The sequence below is a fragment of the Candoia aspera genome, chromosome 2 (genome assembly GCF_035149785.1).
Source record: "Candoia aspera isolate rCanAsp1 chromosome 2, rCanAsp1.hap2, whole genome shotgun sequence".
Classification (NCBI taxonomy): domain Eukaryota; kingdom Metazoa; phylum Chordata; class Lepidosauria; order Squamata; family Boidae; genus Candoia; species Candoia aspera.
This window is the reverse complement of record NC_086154.1, coordinates 143,293,021-143,313,605: the sequence shown is the minus strand read 5'-3', so window position 1 is coordinate 143,313,605 and position 20,585 is coordinate 143,293,021. Positions and strand designations below refer to the sequence as shown.

The window sequence follows — 20,585 nt, the reverse complement described above, 5'->3', positions numbered from 1 at the left end:
GAGTCTTTGGAAGACCATGGAGCAGAGAAGCTTCCCTGTGCTCCAGTGGCCACGCGCCTGTCTGCCTGAGCCTGCTCCTGTGTCAATTTACAAAGTCGCAATACACAGACAATTTACACGGTCACAATACACAAAATTTGAATGACTACTGTTGTGAAAATAGTCCAAATTTTTTTTAAAAAACACTCAAATAGCCAGACAATATTTGATTTTAAGGCTATGCTTGCTAGATGGAGGACATAAGGACAAAAAGGAGGACATGTTCTTTTGCCGGACATCTAGCTGAAAGTGATTGTGAAGATTGTTGTTTATTCGTTTAGTCGCTTCTGACTCTTCGTGACTTTATGGACCAGCCCACGCCAGAGCTTCCTGTCAGTCATCAACACCCCCAGCTCCCCCAGGGACAAGTCCGTCACCTCTAGAATATTATCTATCCACCTTGCCCTTGGTCGGCCCCTCTTCCTTTTGCCCTCCACTCTCCCTAGCATCAGCATCTTCTCCAGGGTGTCCTGTCTTCTCATTATGTGGCCAAAGTAACAGCCATATGTTACTACGGGGAACACCACTGCTTTAACCATGCGGACCTTTGTTGTCAGTGTGATGTCTCTGCTCTTAACTATTTTATCGAGATTGGTCATTGCTCTTCGTCCAAGGATTAAGCGTCTTCTGATTTCCTGACTGCAGTCAGCATCTGCAGTAACCTTCGCACCTGGAAATACAAAGTCTTTCACTGCCTGTATGTTTTCTCTCTCTGTTTGCCAGTTATCAATCAAGCTGGTTGCCATAATCTTGGTTTTTTTGAGGTTTAGCTGCAAGCCAGCTTTTGCACTTTCTTCTTTCACCTTCATCATAAGGCTCCTCAGTTCCTCTTTGCTTTCAGCCATCAAAGTGGTATCATCTGCATATCTGAGATTGTTAATGTTTCTTCCAGTGATTTTAACTCCAGCCTTGGATTCCTCAAGCCCAGCATGTCGCATGATGTGTTCTGCATACAAGTTGAATAGGTAGGGTGAGAGTATACAGCCCTGCCATACTCCTTTCCCAATCTTAAACCAGTCCGTTGTTCCGTGGTCTGTTCTTACTGTTGCTACTTGGTCGTTATACAGATTCTTCAGGAGGCAGACAAGATGACTTGGTATCCCCATACTGCTAAGAACTTGCCACAATTTGTTATGGTCCACACAGTCAAAGGCTTTAGAATAGTCAATAAAACAGAAATAGATGTTTTTCTGAAACTCCCTGGCTTTTTCCATTATCCAGCAGATATTGGCAATTTGGTCCCTAGTTCCTCTGCCTTTTCTAAACCTAGCTTGTACATCTGGCAATTCTTGCTCCATGAATTGCTGAAGTCTACCTTGCAGGAACTTGAGCATTACCTTACTGGCATATGAAATGAGTGCCACTATTTGATAGTTTGAACATTCTTTAGTGTTTCCCTTTTTTGGTATGGGGATATAAGTTGATTTTTTCCAATCTGATGGCCATTCTTGTGTTTTCCAAATTTGCTGGCATATAGCATGCATTACCTTGACAGCATCATCTTGCAAGATTTTGAACAGTTCAGCTGGGATGCCATCATCTCCTGCTGCCTTGTTATTAGCAATGCTTCTTAAGGCCCATTCAACCTCACCCTTCAGGATGTCTGGCTCTAGCTCACTGACCACACCGTCAAAGCTATCCCCAATATTGTTATCCTTCCTATACAGGTCTTCTGTATATTCTTGCCACCTTTTCTTGATCTCTTTGTCTTCTGTTAGGTCCTTGCCATCTTTATTTTTGATCATACCCATTTTTGCCTGGAATTTACCTCCGATGTTTCTAATTTTCTGGAAGAGGTCTCTTGTCCTTCCTATTCTATTGTCTTCTTCCACTTCCGCGCATTGCTTGTTTAAAAATAATTCCTTATCTCTTCTGGCTAACCTCTGGAATTTTGCATTTAATTGGGCATATCTCCCCCTATCACTGTTGCCTTTTGCTTTCCGTCTTTCTTGGGATACTTCTAGTGTCTCAGCAGACAGCCATTTTGCCTTCTTGGTTTTCTCTTTGAGATGTATTTTGTTGCTGCCTCCTGAACAATGTTGCGGACTTCTGTCCATAGCTCTTCCGGGACCCTATCTACTAAGTCCAGTCCCTTAAATCGATTCTTCACCTCCACTGCATATTCCGTAGGAATATTAGTGAGCTCATATCTAGCTGATCTGTGGGTCTTCCCTAATCTCTTTAGTCTGATCCTAAATTGTGCAAGAAGAAGTTCGTGATCAGAACTACAGTCAGCTCCAGGTCTTGTTTTTACCGACTGTATAGATGTCCGCCACCTTTGGCTGCAAAGGATGTAGTCAATCTGATTTCGCTGTTGTCCATCTGGTGAAGTCCATGTATAAAGCCGTCTCTTAGGTTGCTGGAAGAGAGTGTTTGTTATGCAGAGAGAGTTGTCTTGGCAAAATTCTATCAGCCTATGTCCTGCTTCGTTTTGTTCTCCCAGGCCATGCTTACCTGTAATTCCAGGTGTCATTTGACTGCCCACCTTGGCATTCCAGTCTCCCGTGATGAAAATAACATCTCTTTTAGGCGTGTTGTCCAGTAGGTGCTGCAGATCCTCATAGAACAGCTCTACTTCAGCTTCTTCAGCATTTGTGGTTGGGGTGTATATTTGGATCACTGTGATGTTAGATGGCTTGCCCTGAATTCGAATTGAGATCATTCTATCATTTTTTGGATTGTATCCAAGCACTGCTTTAGCCACTTTACTATTAATTATGAAGGCTACTCCATTTCTTCTATGGTCCTCTTGTCCACAGTAGTAGATCTGGTGGTCATTTGATGTGAAGTGGCCCATCCCAGTCCATTTCAGTTCACTGACGCCCAAAATGTCTATCTTTAATCTTGACATCTCACCAATAACCACATCCAATTTGCCCTGGCTCATAGATCTTATATTCCAGGTTCCAATGGTGTGTTGATCCTTAGAACATTGGATTCGCCGTTCACCACCAGCACCGTCGGCCGCTAGCCGTCCTTTCGGCTTTGAGCTAGCTGTGTCATCACGTCTGGGGCTAGTTGAACTCATCCTCTGTTCCTCCCCAGTAGCATTTTGACCATCTTCCGACCTGGGGGTCTCATCTTCCGATGGTGTACCGACATATCTCTGGTTGTACTGATCCATTGAGTTTTCACGGCAAGAATACTGGGGTGGGTTGCCATTACCTTCCCCAGGGATCGCGTTTAGTCTGACCTCTCTGTCATGACCTTCCCATCTTGGGTGGCCCTTCACGGTTTAGCTCATGGCATCACTGAGGTGCTCAAGCTCCAGCACCACAACAAGGTAACGATCCTTTGTGAAGATTACCTCCACCAAAAACTGTTTTCCCGTAACACACATATTTGTATTTGTACGTATCTGTCCAATGTCACACTTCAAAAAAGGGTAGGGTCAGATGATTAATAAGAGGGAGGGAGAGGCAGACAGGGCAGGTGGGTAGATGAATTAAAAATTACTAATTAAAAGTAATGGCTTGAACAACAAGCTACCCCATTTATAAAATTAATTTATCTCGACCTGGTTGTGTCAACTGTCTTCTCTCAGACAAACCATTCTCACATGCAGAAACACAGAGATACACACATGCATATTCTCCTCCCTTTTTTCCAAAGAAACAGCACAGCAGAATGAGACATTGGATGGAGAGGGAGTACAAGGAAAGGGTAGTTGCATGGGGAGGAAAGATATGAGAAAGGGTAAGGACAATGCTGGAAGGAGTCGCAGTGAAGGGGAAAGGGGAAAGCTTTGTTTAGACATGACAGAAATTGTTATGTTCAGCAGGCAAGCCGCTCCTTCCGTGGAAAAGCTAATCTTCCAAAGAACCTCCTGTAAGACATTCTCCTACAAATTTCTTGGTTCTTTTCTATTCTTGTTGGCTGAATGCAACAAGTAATTATCCTAATTATCTGGGATCAGGCAATTATTTACCTGATACATATTCATTAGACTTGCTTGAGAGGAGCAAATGGGTAAAGAATATACTTTATGGGACAAGGTTGGGATAGAAGCATCTTTATTCCCTTGGTATGCCCACTACCTTGGGCTGCATTTGTGACACTGTAGTGCTCTTCCCAATGGGGGCATCGCAACGTGAAAAGAAACAGAAAAGGAAGAGAAAAATCCCCATGCTTATTTTCTGACTCAGTGGGTTTCAAATTGAATTAATCCCTCCAGAGCACATAAACCTAACACATACTTAATAGAGGTACCAGATAGGTTCAACCTGAAACAAAGCACCTCCTTGAAGGCCAGGCCGGGGAGCATCAGTGTGGACTGTGGTAGGGAATTCCAGCACACATGCCACAGGCAGGCAGCCCAGAGCCCCCAGCAGGTGCCATGGGGTCTCCCAGATGGCAGCTTCAGTGTGGCTTGCTGGGAATTTCACAGTGGGCATGGGATAGGCCATCCCAGAGACTCTTGAGTGTAAGTGAGGGGCCTCCTAGGGCTCTGGGGAATCCTTTCATACCCCTAGGCTCTTCAGCATTGCTTCCCAGATGCCAAGTGGCTGAGAGAGTCAGTGATGAGAAAGGAAAGTCCTTTCCCATGGCTTGCATTCTCTCTGGACAAGGGAGGGCAGCAGGCTAGAGAAACTGTTTTCGTGCTGCTGGGATGCTCCAACTGCTCCCCAGCCCACCAGCCACAGAGGGGAGTTAGTAGTGGGATAAGGCCATTGGTCTCCTCCCATAGGAGGGCCTAGTGGTTCAAAAGGAGGAGTGGTACCATAGGAGATTGGAAGGGCCAATCTTTTGGGGGAGCCCTGTGGGAAAAGTCTGAGAGAAACTTTCTCTGGTAAACTTGACCAAAGTACTTCCAGGCTAGGCAATACTGGAGACCCTTAGCACACCCTAAGGTCTTCTAGACTGGGGGCCAGCCATCCTGAAAGCGTTTGTCCAGTATTGGGGGAGAAAGCTGAGAGGAGGCTTCTCCACCGCATGGACCAAGGCAATTCAAAGCCACCCAAATTGCTTTGGTGAGGCGAATTGGGTGGCCTCTCTGCTTTTGCAATATGAGTCAGGTCAGTCCCCTGAGCCAAGCAGCTCTATTGAAATGCCATCTGCAGGCCTAGTGCCTCTCCATGGGAATTCAGTGAGAAGTAAGGTACTAATCCATTTTGGAATCCTTAAAAAAAAGTTTTGATAACATACATGTATATGCTCCAAAAGAGAGCCAGTTTGGTGTAGTGGTTAAAGGCACTGGACTAGAAATTGGGAGACCATGAGTTCTTAGTCCTTCCTTAGGCACAAAGGCAGAAGGGTGACCTGGGCCAGTCACTCTCTAACAGCCCTAGGAAGCAGGCAAGGGCAAACCGCTTCTGAAATCCTGCCAAGAAAACTGTACATATGAATTTGTCCATGTATTTGCCAAGAGTCCATGTATTTGCCCCCCACCCACCCTGCCACACACACAAAGGCTCCAAAAACCAACGTTTATTACACACAGATAAATATATATAAATAATATATATAAAATAATAGCTTTAAAAAAAAAAAAAGTCCTTAAAAGAAAAGCCTAATATATGCTTTTGTCATGCCACAAATGCATAAAAGAAAACGCTAACCATCTTCTTTCTTTTAAGAATCATAGAAAGGAGAAAGCGTTCTTTCCTGCTCACGTCTATAGTCCAAGTAAAAAGATTCCCACTGTTGCCAGTGTTATAATAGCCGTGTAAATCAAAGCTGCAGCATAGAAATGAAAGCTGTTAACCCTTTCCTAGCATGGATGGAGCGAACGGCAGAAGCGAGGGGAGCTTCCTGAAACTCTGAAGTCACTGAAAAAACATTAACTCTTGCTTAATAAAGATTACCGCAAAGGAGAAAAGAGAGCACCTCAACTTTGTTGTCACTAAAAAGATAAAAGATTTTTTTAAAAACCCATCTCATTAAGACCACAAGGTCGCAAAAAATCCCATCTCATTACATCTCATTACAAACCCCATCTTATTAAGACAACGTAATTTCAGCATCTTATGCAGTTCCTCCTTTGTTTAAAAAAATTCTCTTATCCTGTGTGTGTACTTTCTCAATCCCCAGAATGTTGTCCTGGGGAGTGTTTTTGCAGTCAGTCTGGCCCATTAAAGAGGCACTTATCCCACAATTCCAGATACTGCTTAGGGTGTTCTTAGGGATATTGCTTAGGGAAGTCCTTTCAAGGGCCAGGATCTCATCTCGTGTACAGCTTGTTTTGGGTACACAGGAGTCTAAATGACACAAGGGGTTGTGACACGTCCTTACGGCTTCTAGGTAGGTAACAATTATCCTATTTTGGGGTATTTTTGAGGAATGCGTTGTGGTTCCAAGGAGAACTTAGGTTGGACTGGACACACTCGTTGCTATTATTGTCTGGGAGGATGGAGCAGTAAATAGGGGGAGACCTGCCTTCAGAATCTCCAGGAGAGAAAATGGAAATGCCAGTAAGGAAAAACTCATTTGCACTGTGGATGAGGACAATCGACCTAGCTTAGACTGGCTGTGTCCTTAGCTGCCTTTCCATGCTACTGGAAGGAAAAACAGGCTCATTTTTAAATTCAGCAGAAGTTGTCTTTATTTAAGCAACTTTTTTTTCTTTTTTAAATCCTTCTTCTGGCTGCATAAATTAACATCCTTTTATCCCATGACTAAGCTTTATTCCCTAGAGCTGACAGGTGAGTCCTGCTTATTTTACAAGTAATTGTTCCCTTTCTTTAGTCACCCTAATATCCTTTCAGGAACATGATAGAAAAGAATCTTTAATCTCCCTCCCTCCCTCCAATCTCCCCACGTGGAAATCTTTTCTGTCCTCCAGTCACAGCAATTGCAGACATATTTTATCAGAAAGGAGCAAAAACCTTCTTGGATAGATGAGAATTAGCAAAGAGAGAGTGTGGGGCCATGTGGCTAAAGGCTCCCCCCTGGCTTTTTCTGTCACCCTTTCATTAATTATGGGATTGCAGCATTCTGGGTGTCACCGGAAGCTGATTCTTCAGAAAGGCTGTATTCCTACTGGAATAGTTTTCCTGATCAGCTTGGACACCTGCTTAAGGTGCAACCAGTTATTTTGTCACGCACATCCTTCTTTTCATATACCTCAGTGGTTAATGTTTGTGAGTTTTGATGATCTTGCCTTCAAGAATGAGGTCAATCCGTGTGGTGTTTTTGCTATCTTCTGCCTGAGAATCTTTGGGGTATGGTGGCTTAGGGCCCAAGTTTAAAAGTACTCAGCTGTGGAAGTTCACATCAGTTGCATTTACCTAATTGCCTGATTATTGAAGTAACCCACTGGAATAAACTGAATATAAACTGAACCCAATAGATTGAACTATAGACTGACCGACAGGCTGGGTCTGTGTAGCCCAGTAAGGCACAAAAACATATAAGCAGAAATCAAATTAACCAAACTTAAGTTCTGTGAATACAGCTGGTAGGTTTTTACCTGACCTGGTTAAGCATGTTGCCCAACCTTCCTTACAAGGTGGTAGTGGTTGTGAGAAAAAGGTGGAGAGGGGGTGTGGTGTGTATGCCACTTTGAACTCGCGGAGGAAAGGTTGAGTTAAACCTAGTAATATATCATGAGTGGACTGTTTTTTGATGGGTGTGATCTGTGTTTCTTATGAGAAGGGTGACAAGTATGATAGGAGGCCTGGTGGATAAGGTCATAGTTTTTCTGTATTTTTCTGGCTTTCGGTGTAGCTGGGTGTTTAAACTTACTTTAGCTAACTGGGGTAAAAATAAGTTTGGGGATGGCAAAAAGAGAAGGCTGCATACCGTTGGAGAGTCAGGCAGTCTGGCCCCCAGTTAAAAGGGTCTCCATGGTCTACTTCATGGCCCATTTGTGCCTGTGATTCCACCAGGAGTCGCACACGCTCCTTGCCACCTGCAATTCTGCAGCAGGCAGAATTGTGTCGGTGGAAGAGGTAAGGAATAAAGATAAGACTAGGGGATAAAAAAATCTCTCCTAAGAGGAACCCTGACTGTAGATACATTTTTATCCTCAGACAGTTCTGGCTTCCAAATTGAATTTTGGAACCCTGCCAGCGTGATAAGTAAATTGCTTGATGTTCAGACTGCAGAATAACTCTCCTACCACCTGCTCACACCTACCTTTCCCCAGCGATTCAATTCCAGGTTGCGTTTAGGTCTGGCTATATTGAACGTTTTAGACTTTTAACCGAACTGATCTCTCTGTTGTTTCCTTACCTAGAAAAACTAGCTGAGCATGTAGCAATCTAGCAGTTCCAGTCATTTCTGAATGATCTGGTCTTCCAGTCATTTCTGAATGATCTGGCCTACTCTAGCTATGGGGCTGAGACAGCAATCAAACTAGTTCAGGGTTTCTCAGCCAGGGTTCCATGGGACCCTAGGGTTCCGCGAGAGGCCACTAGGGATTCCCTGGGAGATCACAATTTATTTAAAAAATTATTTCAAATTCGGGCACATTAAATTACCTCACATTAAAGAGGTAAGTTTCATTCTTTATTTTTATTTAAGAACATTGTTAATGTGTATATACAGGCCTACCCATGAAACGGATATAATAATTTTGTAACTTCTGGCCTACATTTGAGCCTGAATGTTCAGGGGTTCCCCGAGGCCTGAAAAGTATTTCAAGGGTTCCTCCAGGGTCAGAAGGTTGAGAAAGGCTGTACTAGATAGTACAATTCTGGAGTTTATAGTGGGCAAAGGAATCTTCTTGGTTGCTTCTGTTAGTGGTTTTTGATACCATAGATCAACCTTTCCCAAACAGGCACCCTCCAGACATGCTGGTTTACAATTACTGTCATGCCCAGCAAGGAACCCACACTGAGGGGAAATGATAGTGGCTGAAAAGCTGAAAGAGGAAGGCTGGCTTATGATGTCCAAGAAATCTGCAACTGATAGACAGGTGACAGGATAATTCTAACTTTAGCTTCAGAGTGTGTGCTAAGATACCTGAAGTCATACTTCTGTCAACCTGTCTGGATGATAAGAAGGGACTTTCTAAAAGATCTGTCTCTAAGGTCACCTTAAGTTTCTCATCTTGGGGCCATATCCAAAGATTGGGAGGGTTTGGGATCTTGTAGATGTAAACCCAGTTTAATGGTTAAAGGTGATCTAAACCCAGCATAGTGGTTAAAGTTGCTGGGTTAGGAATCTCCAGCACATACTAGATGCACCCATGTCTTAACAGCAACATTTCTTCATACCACAACCAAGTATCCTTTGGGGAGTTATCTGAATTTAAATCCATTATTTGGTGTCCTGCCCTCTGGAATATGAGAGAACAGGTTTTTATCTTCTTTGTTGAGACATATTTTGAAGTGTTGGCTTTCATATTGCTCTTGATCATCTTCACTCAAGGATAAACGTATCCAGGCCCTTCAATCCAACTTCATGAGATTTAGTTCCTACTCCCCTGATCATCCTTGTTCCCTTTCTCTGAATCTGTTTCAATTTCTATGAATCCTTGTTCAAGTGAGGTGCCTAGAACTCTTTTAGAGTATTCATCTATCCCTCCCATTGTTATGTCATCTGAAAAGTTGATAAGGATTCACCGTCACCTTTTCATCCAAATCATTAATGAACACATTGAGGAGTAAAGGACTCAGCACTGATCTTTGTGGAACTCAGCTTGATATATCTTGATATATGAAATGAGGAACCATTAATGAACATTATTTGAATATGATTTTTGAATTATGTCTGCATCATTCCACAATCTATTAATGATGTTATCTGACCAAAGGATGAGATAAGGAGAATCAGGCAAAATTTATTCTTAACTATTTCATGCTGACTTCTGGTTATTAACGTATCTTTTTAAGGTGCTGTCTTTGTGATCTACTGTATACCCTTCCCAGGTATCACTGTCTGTTTGGCTTGTAGTTTGCTGGATCTTCTCTTTCCCCCTTTTTAAAAATAGGGATAATATGTGCTCTTTTCCAGTCATCTGCTACTTTATCAGTTCTCCAAAGTTTCTCAAAAAATAATACATAAGAATTCAGCCAAAGGATCAGCCCATTCCTTTAGAATGCTAAGATGTAGTTCATTTGGCCTTGGAAATTTAAAATCATTCAAAGTGAAGCACCATTCCCTCACCATGTTTCAATCTCAAGGAAATTGATCAGTTCTAAGCATTGGCTGTCCTGACACCATCTCTACAGTTCAGAGCTACTTGTCTGTTCTTTTCCTTTGTGACCTGGGTGTCTTTCCATTTCTTTTATTTATTCTTTTTTTTTCTGTTCAGATCTTCAGTAAGCTTTTTATGTAGCTATGTTAGCTTCTTCTATTATCTTCTTTCCCCCACTCTCTTTGATTTTCTATCTCCTTCTTCAGAAGATCTCATCCATATTGAGTTCCTTTTCCCAGTGGCTTCTCCTGCTATGGGGATCTTACTGATCATTGCTCTGAGTTGATTAAAATCCACTTTTTTGATGTCCAAGATATGCATTTGACTACATTCAGTTTTAGTTTCCCTTAAAAGAAAGAACACCAGCATTGCAAGGTCCTTTTCTCCAGTGTTCTTGCTACTTCTACAATAAGTCTTTCCTGTTGATTAGTATCAAGTTGAGGATAGTTGATTCCCTTTTGCCTTTCTCCATCCATCTAGAGAAAGTTGTTAGCAAGGCAAATCATGACTTCCCTGGAAGGACCATACTTGATGGCGGTTGTTTCCCAAAAGATGATGGGGTAAAATCTTCCTCCACTATAACAATTTATTTATTTATTATTGCTTTTAAAATAATAACAGAAAAAGAAAAAGAAGAAACAAAACACAAACATAATTATAATGCAAGTACACATGTTTTCAAAGAAAAAACAACACATGAAAAGTGCTTAAAAGAAAGTGAAAAATACAACAGAAAAAAGAAAAAAAGAAACCACGTATGATATATTGTTATAACAGTTAACAGTTATAATTCTATATATACTTATGTAAATATTATTCAAGTAGGTATATATTTATTTCTAATACATTTATATAACTATCATTCTTTTTAACCTACTGTATTTTGCATAAATGAGTTCCATATTTCATACTTGTCCCCATACAAAGTCTGCTTCTATAGGCAATCTGCTCATAGGTGGCAAGTTTAATCAGGTCTTCAATCCATTGAGTAAATGGGCATACATTTATCTTTCACATGCTGCAATATCAGTCTTTTAGCCATAGTAAGGGCACAGAGAATCCATTACATTGTCCAGTTGTCAAATTCCATGTCCTAAGTATGTAATTCAAGAGAATATTATCCTCTGAAAATTTTAGCTTCTGTCACACAGTCATATTTATATAGTCCACTACTTTCTCCCCAAACTTAATAAGTATAGGGCATTGTAAAAACATGTGTTTTAAAGACATGTGTTGTCCTTATTACATCTCTAATGAAACACTGTCTTAGTGCTTTGTCACTTGTCCTCCACTATAACTTTACATGTCTTTGAAAGATCTGAATTTTGTGTTTGGAAGGCATCAGTTCCATCTTCTTGGCTGGATGGGTGATAGTAGAATCTAATAACAGTAGTGCTTTTGTTTGCGTTTCCACTTATTTTAACCCAGAAACTATTTACAACATTGCAAGTTTCATTCATCTGGATTTCTGAGCAGGAAGAGATATTTTTAACATGCAGTATCATACAGCCCTCCTAACTTTCTATTGCCATTGGGTTTGTTCATTTGTTTTTTTGGAAGAAATTGTATCCTTAATTAACATATTCCAGTTATGGGAATATGATATCATCCCACCAAGTCCCTATTATAACTATGAAATCGTATTTGTTTTTCTGTAGAAAAAGCTGAAACTCTTGCTTATTTACCATAATGTTAATATTAATGTATAGACAATGAGGGCCATGAAATTCATGAGCCATTTCTGATTTTTCATTGAGTGGTTTATGGTGCCCCATATCAGCAACATTCCCACTTTCTACAGTGCACAAATCTTTATCTGAGGTCCTTAGCTCAGGGTTTTCATTCACACATGCATACCAGGATTCAGTTTAGGCACTCTTAATTAAGCTTGCCATGTTTTTGCCAACATGTTTTTACCTGTCCTTGGAGGTACAGCCCCATTTTATGTCAACAGTCCATCATCTAGATAGGTCCAACCAGATGGTCCCCGAAACCAGATCCCTCCTTTCAACATCAGGCACTACATAGCCAGACACTGACCTGAGATGTTCTACTTCCTTTTCTGGTCCTCTTCCTTATAGTGGAAGGATGGACAAGAACATCTAAACCTCTAGAGTCTTGAGCATCCTTCCCAGATCTTCAATCTCTCGTAGCTGTTCTTCTTTGTAGCATTTGCTCCAACTTGGAAAAATTAGCTGAAAAAGGTAATTGTTAGTGGACTAGATAAGTATTCAATGTTCTTCTGATGCCTAGTTCTGCCAGACAGCATGCTTCATGAGCGAATGGGTCTGGTCAGAGTATGTTTATTTTGATTCCTCATAGTAGTGAGTCATCAACTACCACAGCCAGCTTCCACAAAACTCTAAGAGGAAATTCAAGTGCTGATTCTGAGCCATTCATTCACAGAGCACTTCATTGGCAAGTGCTTTCAAAGGGAGCCAACACAAGTCTGGTATGTGCATTTTGAAAGCTACACTGCTGTATTGTGCTTATTTTAATCATCTAAATGTAGGGCTGCCTATCAAACTGCTGTAAACAGTGTTTTTTATGTTTTCATTCATCCTGGAAGAAATGCTCTTTTGAGAACAAAACTCCTAGGGTTGAGTGAGGCCGTATCCGGAACACAGCTACCATTTAGGTTACACTTGCTATGCGATCTGTCTGTAATGCATCTGCAGCCAAAGTCTTTATGCCGCACACAACAGGCTGCCAGAGGAAAAAAAAAATTGTGCTCCCACCTGCAAACAACACATGCAGTGGTATCATACTCCGATTACAGTTTCAGTGAGTGGGCTTTTTTCCTTTTCTTTTTTTAACTTACTGCCTGACACACACCCGCCTCCCCCTTCCTTCTGCCAGCAGGCAAATGTGTTTGATCTTCAAGTGGAGTAGAGATCATTTGAGAGCCCTTCCATGCTCCTCTGCGTGCCTTCCAGGCCATCTCTTCCACTGCTTCAGGCCCCTCCTGCCCTCGCCCCCACTGCATTGCCCTAATGTAAAGGTGGATCTCAGACAGGGCAGGTGGTGGAGCTCTAAGGCTCTTTTTCAGCCAGCAATAACCCAAGGCTGAAGTCAGATTACTGATTATTCCCTGGGAGAATAAAGGTCAAGGCAAGGCGTAGCTTTTGTAAGACAATTGGGCAGCTCCCCTTACCATTACCATGTTCATATACGTGTATGTGTGTGTGTGTGTGCGTAGATGAATGAATATATATCCACGTACAATTTTCTCCTCCCTTGCCCAGGGAGTGGCAGGGTAGCTCTATTAAAAGGAAGGGAGGGAGGGAAGAATCTGCAGTGGTTTGTCAATTGGCTGCTACCTATGATGCCAGTAAATGTCTTCTATCTCACCCATCCTTCTCAGACCAGTTTTATAACTTAAAAAAAAAAAAGAGTTTCTTCTAACTTTAAAACGTAAAAGCATACAGGCACATCCACCCTAAACATAAGCACATATACCTGAAATCAAACAAATAAAGGAAGGAGATTACCTGAAGTGTAGGGATGGGGGATTTGTACCAGATCTTTTTATACACTTGCCATTGTGATGATTATTTAACTAAACACGATCTGAGGGTCTGGTGTTCAAAAGAAGGAGGCCCTGAGAAAAGACGTGGATTGTCCAAAGAGGTGGGATTAGTTCTGGTGGAATCTCTTCATCCTTAAACATTCCCCCACCCCCCGCCCACCCATTCCTTGTTCTAGTACTAAATCTATGAGTGAGCAGGCAGGAAATAGGAAATATCTTCCCCCTGGATAGAGTTGTCTATAACAACTTTGGAAAAGGGCTAGTGCATGATGTCCCACTCTGATCTTCTCTGCCTGCTGTTTAATTTTTTAAAGAAAGGTATGTAACTGCATTCCCCTTTGACTTTTTTCAATGTGGCCCACATTGGCCCTTCAGGTGCTTCTTCTGTTTCCCTTGGCAGGTTTTGGAAGACTTTTTAAAGATATTTTGACCATAGCAGGTGGCAGCACCTAGCCAACCTTGGCTGGTTTTGCAAAAAAGCTAAGGAGGGCTGGACCATCCTGGGAGACCACCAGGAGTTTCCAGGGCTATAGACTAGACTGGGAAATTGAAGCAAATGTCCTGGAAGAAAGAGATGGAAAACTACTTCCATCTTGTTCCAGAGAAACTCCATGGATGTATCCATGTAAGTTGCTAGAAGGGAACATTGATGTTCTACTGTGCTTGGTTCAAGGTTGCCAAAGAATGTGGTAAGTGTCACATCTTCACAATATGCTAAAGCTGCTGCTGGCTTTTGACCTAATTCTGAAATCATACAGAGCTGGATTGTTAAATGTGCGTAGTTTATTTGGGTGATCACAACTCCCAGAGATTCCATCTGAGGGTGGCCTTCTCTGTTGTTACCCAAGTTCCAGCCTTTCCATTAATTTAGCATATTGTCCACCAGACTGATTTACTTAAAAGTGGCATTTGGAGCTAGGAACTACTGGCTGCTTTTGGAAGAGTCAAGAAGGGGGAGCCTGGCAGTCCAGCAGAATTCTAGTTCCCATGGCAACGTCCTGGTATGTTTCCTGGGTGACAGAGATGCTCCAAATTAGGTACCTTTTACAGAGTGTAGAATATGTCGGGTTATGTTTCAGTATTTGCTGTTTACCTTTTTGGAGCAGAAGGAAGACCTTTTAGGAAGAATACTTCTCAACCATCACCACCACCCCTTTAAACAACAAAAAATATATTTTTGTTTTTAAGCAGGCCAGGTGTTGTCTGGACCTTGGTCTGCTGCTTGGCTCAGATTTTTTTTTTTTTTTTAAGTGGGTCATCCTCTTCCCAGAGAAGTCATATCAGGGGGCTGCAGCCGCTTGTGGTCACGTTGTAAACAAGATGACATCGTGGTGATTCATAATCAGTCAGGTTGTCTCTGGGATGATGTCACCAAGGACAAGTGAAACAGCTTTCAGAAACTTTGTCCTAGCTCTCAGTGTACAAATACGATATTTATCTCAACATTGGGCTTTAAAGGGTTTTTGGAATATGAATTGGGACTGCAGGTTGACCATCTTTGCTTACTTGAGCCAAAATCAAAGCCCCACCCTTTTTATGTGAGACATGCACATAATGCACATAAAAGGGGTTGGTTTCAATCATACAGTCACAAACATCATCTTGATTTTTTTTTTGACACACACACACACACACACCCCTGCTTCTATGGTTTCATGGTGCTTGAGATTATTTAACTGGGAGCACAGTTATAAATTGTGACAATCTCTCCCCAGAGAGATACTGTTCTCTGGCAGCTGCCATTCCATCCCATAAAGCCCTGGAATAATGCCTCTTTTCAGGCATTGTGGGTAAATAAAATGGTAGCTGCCTAAAGATAGCTGTCAAGAAACTCTGCTGCCTCCTGCAGTGGTTTAAAAACAAAACAAGGAAGAAACAAGAGCTTTTTTAGAAATGAATGAATAATGAAACAAAGAGGACTATACTATCAAACCTAAACCTAGTTCTAAAATGCAGGAGAGGAAATTATGCAAACTCCTATTTAACACAAGAGCTTAATTTCTCTCCAAGATCTTGAGAACATGGTCTAGGCTGAGGCCACCAGATCTCAGCTGCAAAGTCTGGCTAACCACTAGATGACCACAAACAGATACAGACAGTGACCCACCACTGCAATCTAGTGGTCATCCAGATTTTTGCTGCCCAGACAGGTTCATTCCAGTTGTATGGTCATGAGAAAGGTTCAAAAATATCTGTTGCTTGTTTACAAGGTGGATAATTGAACCCTGGGATTTAAACTTCAGTATGCTCTGGCAAACATTAACCTGTTTCCTTCTTCACACACACAACTCTGAGCACTTCCACATGGTCACCAGCTCCACCCTTGAAACCTCCAGAACAGATGTCCACATCTACACAAGTGTCCTCACTTATGTCCTTGCAATGTTGGAGACTATTCCTGCGCTAACCATGCTTTCTCCAGCTTCCCAAAGGGGGAACACTGAACAAGTTACCCTCCCAGTGCTACACCCCTATCCTTGCCCCTATCCTTGCCTCAACATTTGGTCTTGCAGTGAGGCAAAAAGAAAAAGGAAAAAGCTGGTCTGCCCCCAAAAAGCCTGGTAGAAGGATACCATGGTGCTCCAGGAACATCATAGCTGGGCAATGGAGATTGGTCAGACATCCTGCCAGTTACCACCTGGTCCACCTCCAAGACCCACTTAGCTTTAGTTTGGCTGCCAATTTGAGCAATAGTTGGCTTGGCTCCTTGAGGCCAGCAATTGTTGACACTGAGGCATAGTGCCACTCCAGAGCAGCCCCTGTGGGGGAAGGCCCTTGGAAATGCCCATTTTGTGAAGAGTCCTGGATAGGTTTTCACAAATTGCTGCTCATCTTTCTGCTGTGGATCAGGACAAGATAATTAAGCCTGGAAATGGTTGGTTTCACTCAACTTAGATACCACATGTAAAGAGAAGCGGACTGTTGTAGTGGTTCTCAAGTGTTGGCTTCAGGCTAGAGAGAGCCTGGTTTGAGTCCATCCTCCACCAATGGGCAGCTTTGGGCCAGTTGCTTTTGCTCCATCCAGCCTCCCTCATGGGATTGTTGTAAGAGGGAAAAAAATGGGAGGAGAGAGGTTTCATATGTCACACTGAGCTCCTGGAAGAAAGGCAGGGTATAAATTAACAATAATAAATAACTTGGTTTGTTCCCCATCACTCATAGCCTTTGACTATGCATCTACATTTACCCCACTTGACTTCACTCATCGCTCCTTTGTTTTCTGAGGTAACATATTGTGCTTTCAGCATCTCTGCCATGCTGGATGAAGCCGGCTGGCCAGTAATACCAGCTTGGTTGTAAAAAGAGGCAGGGGGGAATGGTGATTTGTTAGTTAAAATAAAAAACCACAGCATTCAGCTACCTGCACAAACTGGTTTACACAATTGCTCCTGAGCTCCAAAGGGCTTCTGGGAACAGCCACCAATTTAGCCAGGGATCTTCATTGCTGTACCTCAAACAGCCGTTTGTTCTATTGGCAATAAAAAGGGTTTATCGCCATGGAAAGGTTCACATGCTCAACTTCTGTAGGTCCAGTTGGCAACCCTACCCATAACAGCGCTGACAACTAATAAAACAATAAAACTCCGTCATAATGTAATACATGATTCAATAGTCGAGGCACTTCCAGCAATGCTATAACCACACTGGAGATGGAGTTGGCATCCTAAAAATCTCAAGGCACAGTGTAAAGGAGCACAGCAGGCCCTTTGACAAATACAATCTCGGGATCCTGGCAGGGATCGAGCAAATCCCAGGGGGCGGTGCTTGAGTGGCAGGATTGTGGAAAAAGCCACAGGAGTTTTCCCAGGCAGCATCTGACCAGGTGTGTGTGCTACACTGCCCTGTGTACCTGCTGTCCTGGGATAGCTGTTTCCAGGCCTTTGTAAGGCAAGCCGTCTTTGGGATCCCTGGGGAAAGGACCACGGTCTGCAATTGAGCGGGCTGATAGTATAAGCCAGTGTTTCTCAACCTTAGCAACTTTAAGACGAGTGGATTCAACTCCCAGAATTCCCCAGCCAGCCATGCTGGCTAGGGAATTCTGGGGGTTGAAGTCCACACATCTTAAAGTTGCCAGGGTTGAGAAACACTGGTATAAGCCAACCATTGGTGGGCCAGAATTAGTTTTGCCCCTGCTTTAATACTTGAAGCATCTGTCGCTGAAAAAACTGCTTGTCTTACTCTAGCTTTTGGGCTACAGGCTACTGATATGGGGCAAACATCAGGATTGTAGGGTTATTGTGTTGTTGTTGTTGTTAAGTTGGGATGGGAAACAGCCATAATTTGCCTTTCAAGGGGGCACAGGGCTTCAAAGAGGGACAACGTCAAATATGTGGGCAAGGCTAGGGTTAGGGGGAGAGTCTTGGCGTTCTTTTAATAGTGGTATGCCTATTTTAGGGCTTACACCAACACTTGTCATCTGTCACTTGTCATCTGGCAGGAAGGATGGCCATCAGCTTTCAGCAGTTGTGGCCAGGAGGGCCTTTAAGGGCCATGGAAAGGGGACTTTGGCTACTAGCAGCCTTGGGACCGCAGGTTGCCCATCCTTGCTTTCTGGAGCCCCAGGTTCAAGACATAGCACAGTCTTACCCATCTTCATTCCACAGGGTTTTTTCCCCCCGTGATTTTTTAAAACTTATTTATCTTAACAATTGCATAGAAAGGACTAAAAAATAATTAATAATAGAAATAGAAATATATGAAAAACTACAACAAACACAGCTACCCAGGTTAACCAGTGAACCTTTCCAGCGATGCTGAATCTTAGCGATGTTGCTTGATGATGATAAAAGAGGTAGTCCAGCACACTGAAGTGCACCAGGTTGCGGAAAGGTAATACAGGGGGAAGCGCAAAGAAGTGCAGAAGACAGAGATTATCTTCTATCTCAAAGATCTGTACTTTTTGAGCCACATATGGGAATGGCCTGTATATATACTGTAAGAACAAATGCACTGAGTTGCTGCAAATCAGGGATCATTCAGGGAGATGGTGAAAACTTACTTCTATTGCTAAATAACTCAAGAGTCCTAAGATTTGGTGTGTTGGCTCTACCATGCCTTTAACTTAGTCTTCCTTCTGTCTCTTCCCTTTCTGTCCCTATTCCTTTTTACCTAGAAATTGATGAAGACCGGATCCCCAACCCTCTTCTGAAGGTATATACCCCTGCTGCTCTCAGACTTGAACAACCAGGGTCAGTTTATGCATTTAGCAGAATAATATTGTGATGCATGGTAGCCTTTCAGGATAAGGATGGGAGAGTACAATAAAAAATGCTTTAGAAATGTACGCAAAACAGATGAAATTTCAAAATGCCAGGAAGACCACAAACATGAACTACTTCCTAGGGTGCCATACATAGAGCCTTCATTAGACTGGGATGAGTTTTACCATCATTGCTATGGTTAATAAGTCTGTAACAATGGAAAAAGATGGAGTTAGTTTTAGGGCTACTAAGTCTAGGTTGCAAAACTCCAGATGAACACTGGCTGGCAGCAAAGAGACACAGGAACTCTAGCCCTTTGCTGCCCTCTTGTGGTTGTCTAGATTCTTTCAGCCCTGATCTTGTAGCCTCAATTATATTTCTGAGATGATCTGAATTTCTGATCCTGAAGGCACAGGAGGCCAAACCAGACAAAAACCCCATACTCCTCACCATATGTTTTTTCCCCATTGTTCCCTGGGAATGGAAGAATTATATACCTCTGCAGGTCATAAACTTGAAAAAAGAGAATACAAGTGAAGAGTGTTTGGGCTGGTTCCAGCTTGTCAACCAAAGGCATGAGCCCAGTAAATGGTAGTCTTCTGTGCACTGGGTAATGTGCCCATCACAAAGAAGAAGCTGCAATTCCAGATCTTCAAGAACTTTAGTCCTTGTTGCACATCTTATTTCATTCCGTAAGTGGCAAGAGCCAGATGCAGCACATAGCTAGAAGGTGACATATTGCACCTGAATTTTGGCATCTGATATCCATTAGGATTGTCTTTCTTCTCTTTGCAGCCAGGATTGTCAATGTCCCCAAGGCAGAGGAAGAAGGTCTCTCGTACTACTCCCACCATGAAAGGTAATTGGTCTAGAAGCCAGGTGGCTATATTGAAGGGTGGAATCCATAATGGTAACTACAATGCTCAGGAAGCAGCAGCAAGATAATTTGCTGCTTTCTGAGCCTCAAATGTCTGGTGGTTCCCTTGCTTCTCTTGAAATGATAGGGAGGAACAGAGGGTACTTTTGCAGAGGTAGTCTCACAATGTGATGCACTTTGGGCTCTCTTCCCACTCCAAACGATTCATGCTCAGCTTTCCCATATGTCCAAATCACAATCTGACCTCACCCCAATCCCCTAGCCCACACTCCAAATGATGAAGTGATGGTGAGATGAGTAAAGTCAAATGCTTGCCAGCTCTCTGTAGATCAGGAATAATATCATGTCACTGAAATGGAAGGTCCACAGGCTGATTGAGGGTTTTTAAAAGTATATACACATCATCTTTCTTGCTATGTGTTCCCTCTTCCCCCCACCTCCCCATAAGTTTTCATGTAACCTGCCTAATCCCTGCCAGGATCATTTTTTCATTAATTTTGCATTAAAGCATTTATCTCTTTGAATTGGTCTGCATTCTCTCCCATTACCAGCCTCCTCTTCCTCCTCTTTCTCCTCCTCCTCCTCCTAACAAAGTGTTGCAATGCCTCATACAATGCAGAATGCAACTGTCAGGCTGGGATGGGACTGCAGCAGCCATTGCAGAGGAGTGGAGAGTTCAGCATTAAAAACCTGCTAGAAGGCCAGTTTCTAAAACTAGAAGATGTGAATTGAAGAGAAGGGGAAATTTCACAATTCAGGAAATAGATACAGGAGTTACCATTGGCATTCAAGCTTCAAGGTCATGCCTATTAGGAAGGATATTATGTGTCCAAAGCCTAGGTAATAGAAGTGTGGAGA

At 42.6% G+C, this 20,585-nt stretch overlaps 1 protein-coding gene across 3 annotated transcripts in view; it reads left to right on the top strand.

Annotated features, from left to right (window-relative positions):
• The window catches only part of PPP1R1A (protein phosphatase 1 regulatory inhibitor subunit 1A), a 74,328-nt gene that overhangs the window by 43,478 nt on the left and 10,265 nt on the right, over nt 1-20,585 (top strand). For all 3 annotated transcript variants that reach the window (XM_063293962.1, XM_063293961.1, XM_063293960.1), the window contains exons 3-4: nt 18,763-18,800; nt 19,646-19,709. In XM_063293962.1, the coding sequence (XP_063150032.1) occupies nt 18,763-18,800; nt 19,646-19,709 (102 nt within the window). The remainder of the gene's footprint in view (nt 1-18,762; nt 18,801-19,645; nt 19,710-20,585) is intronic.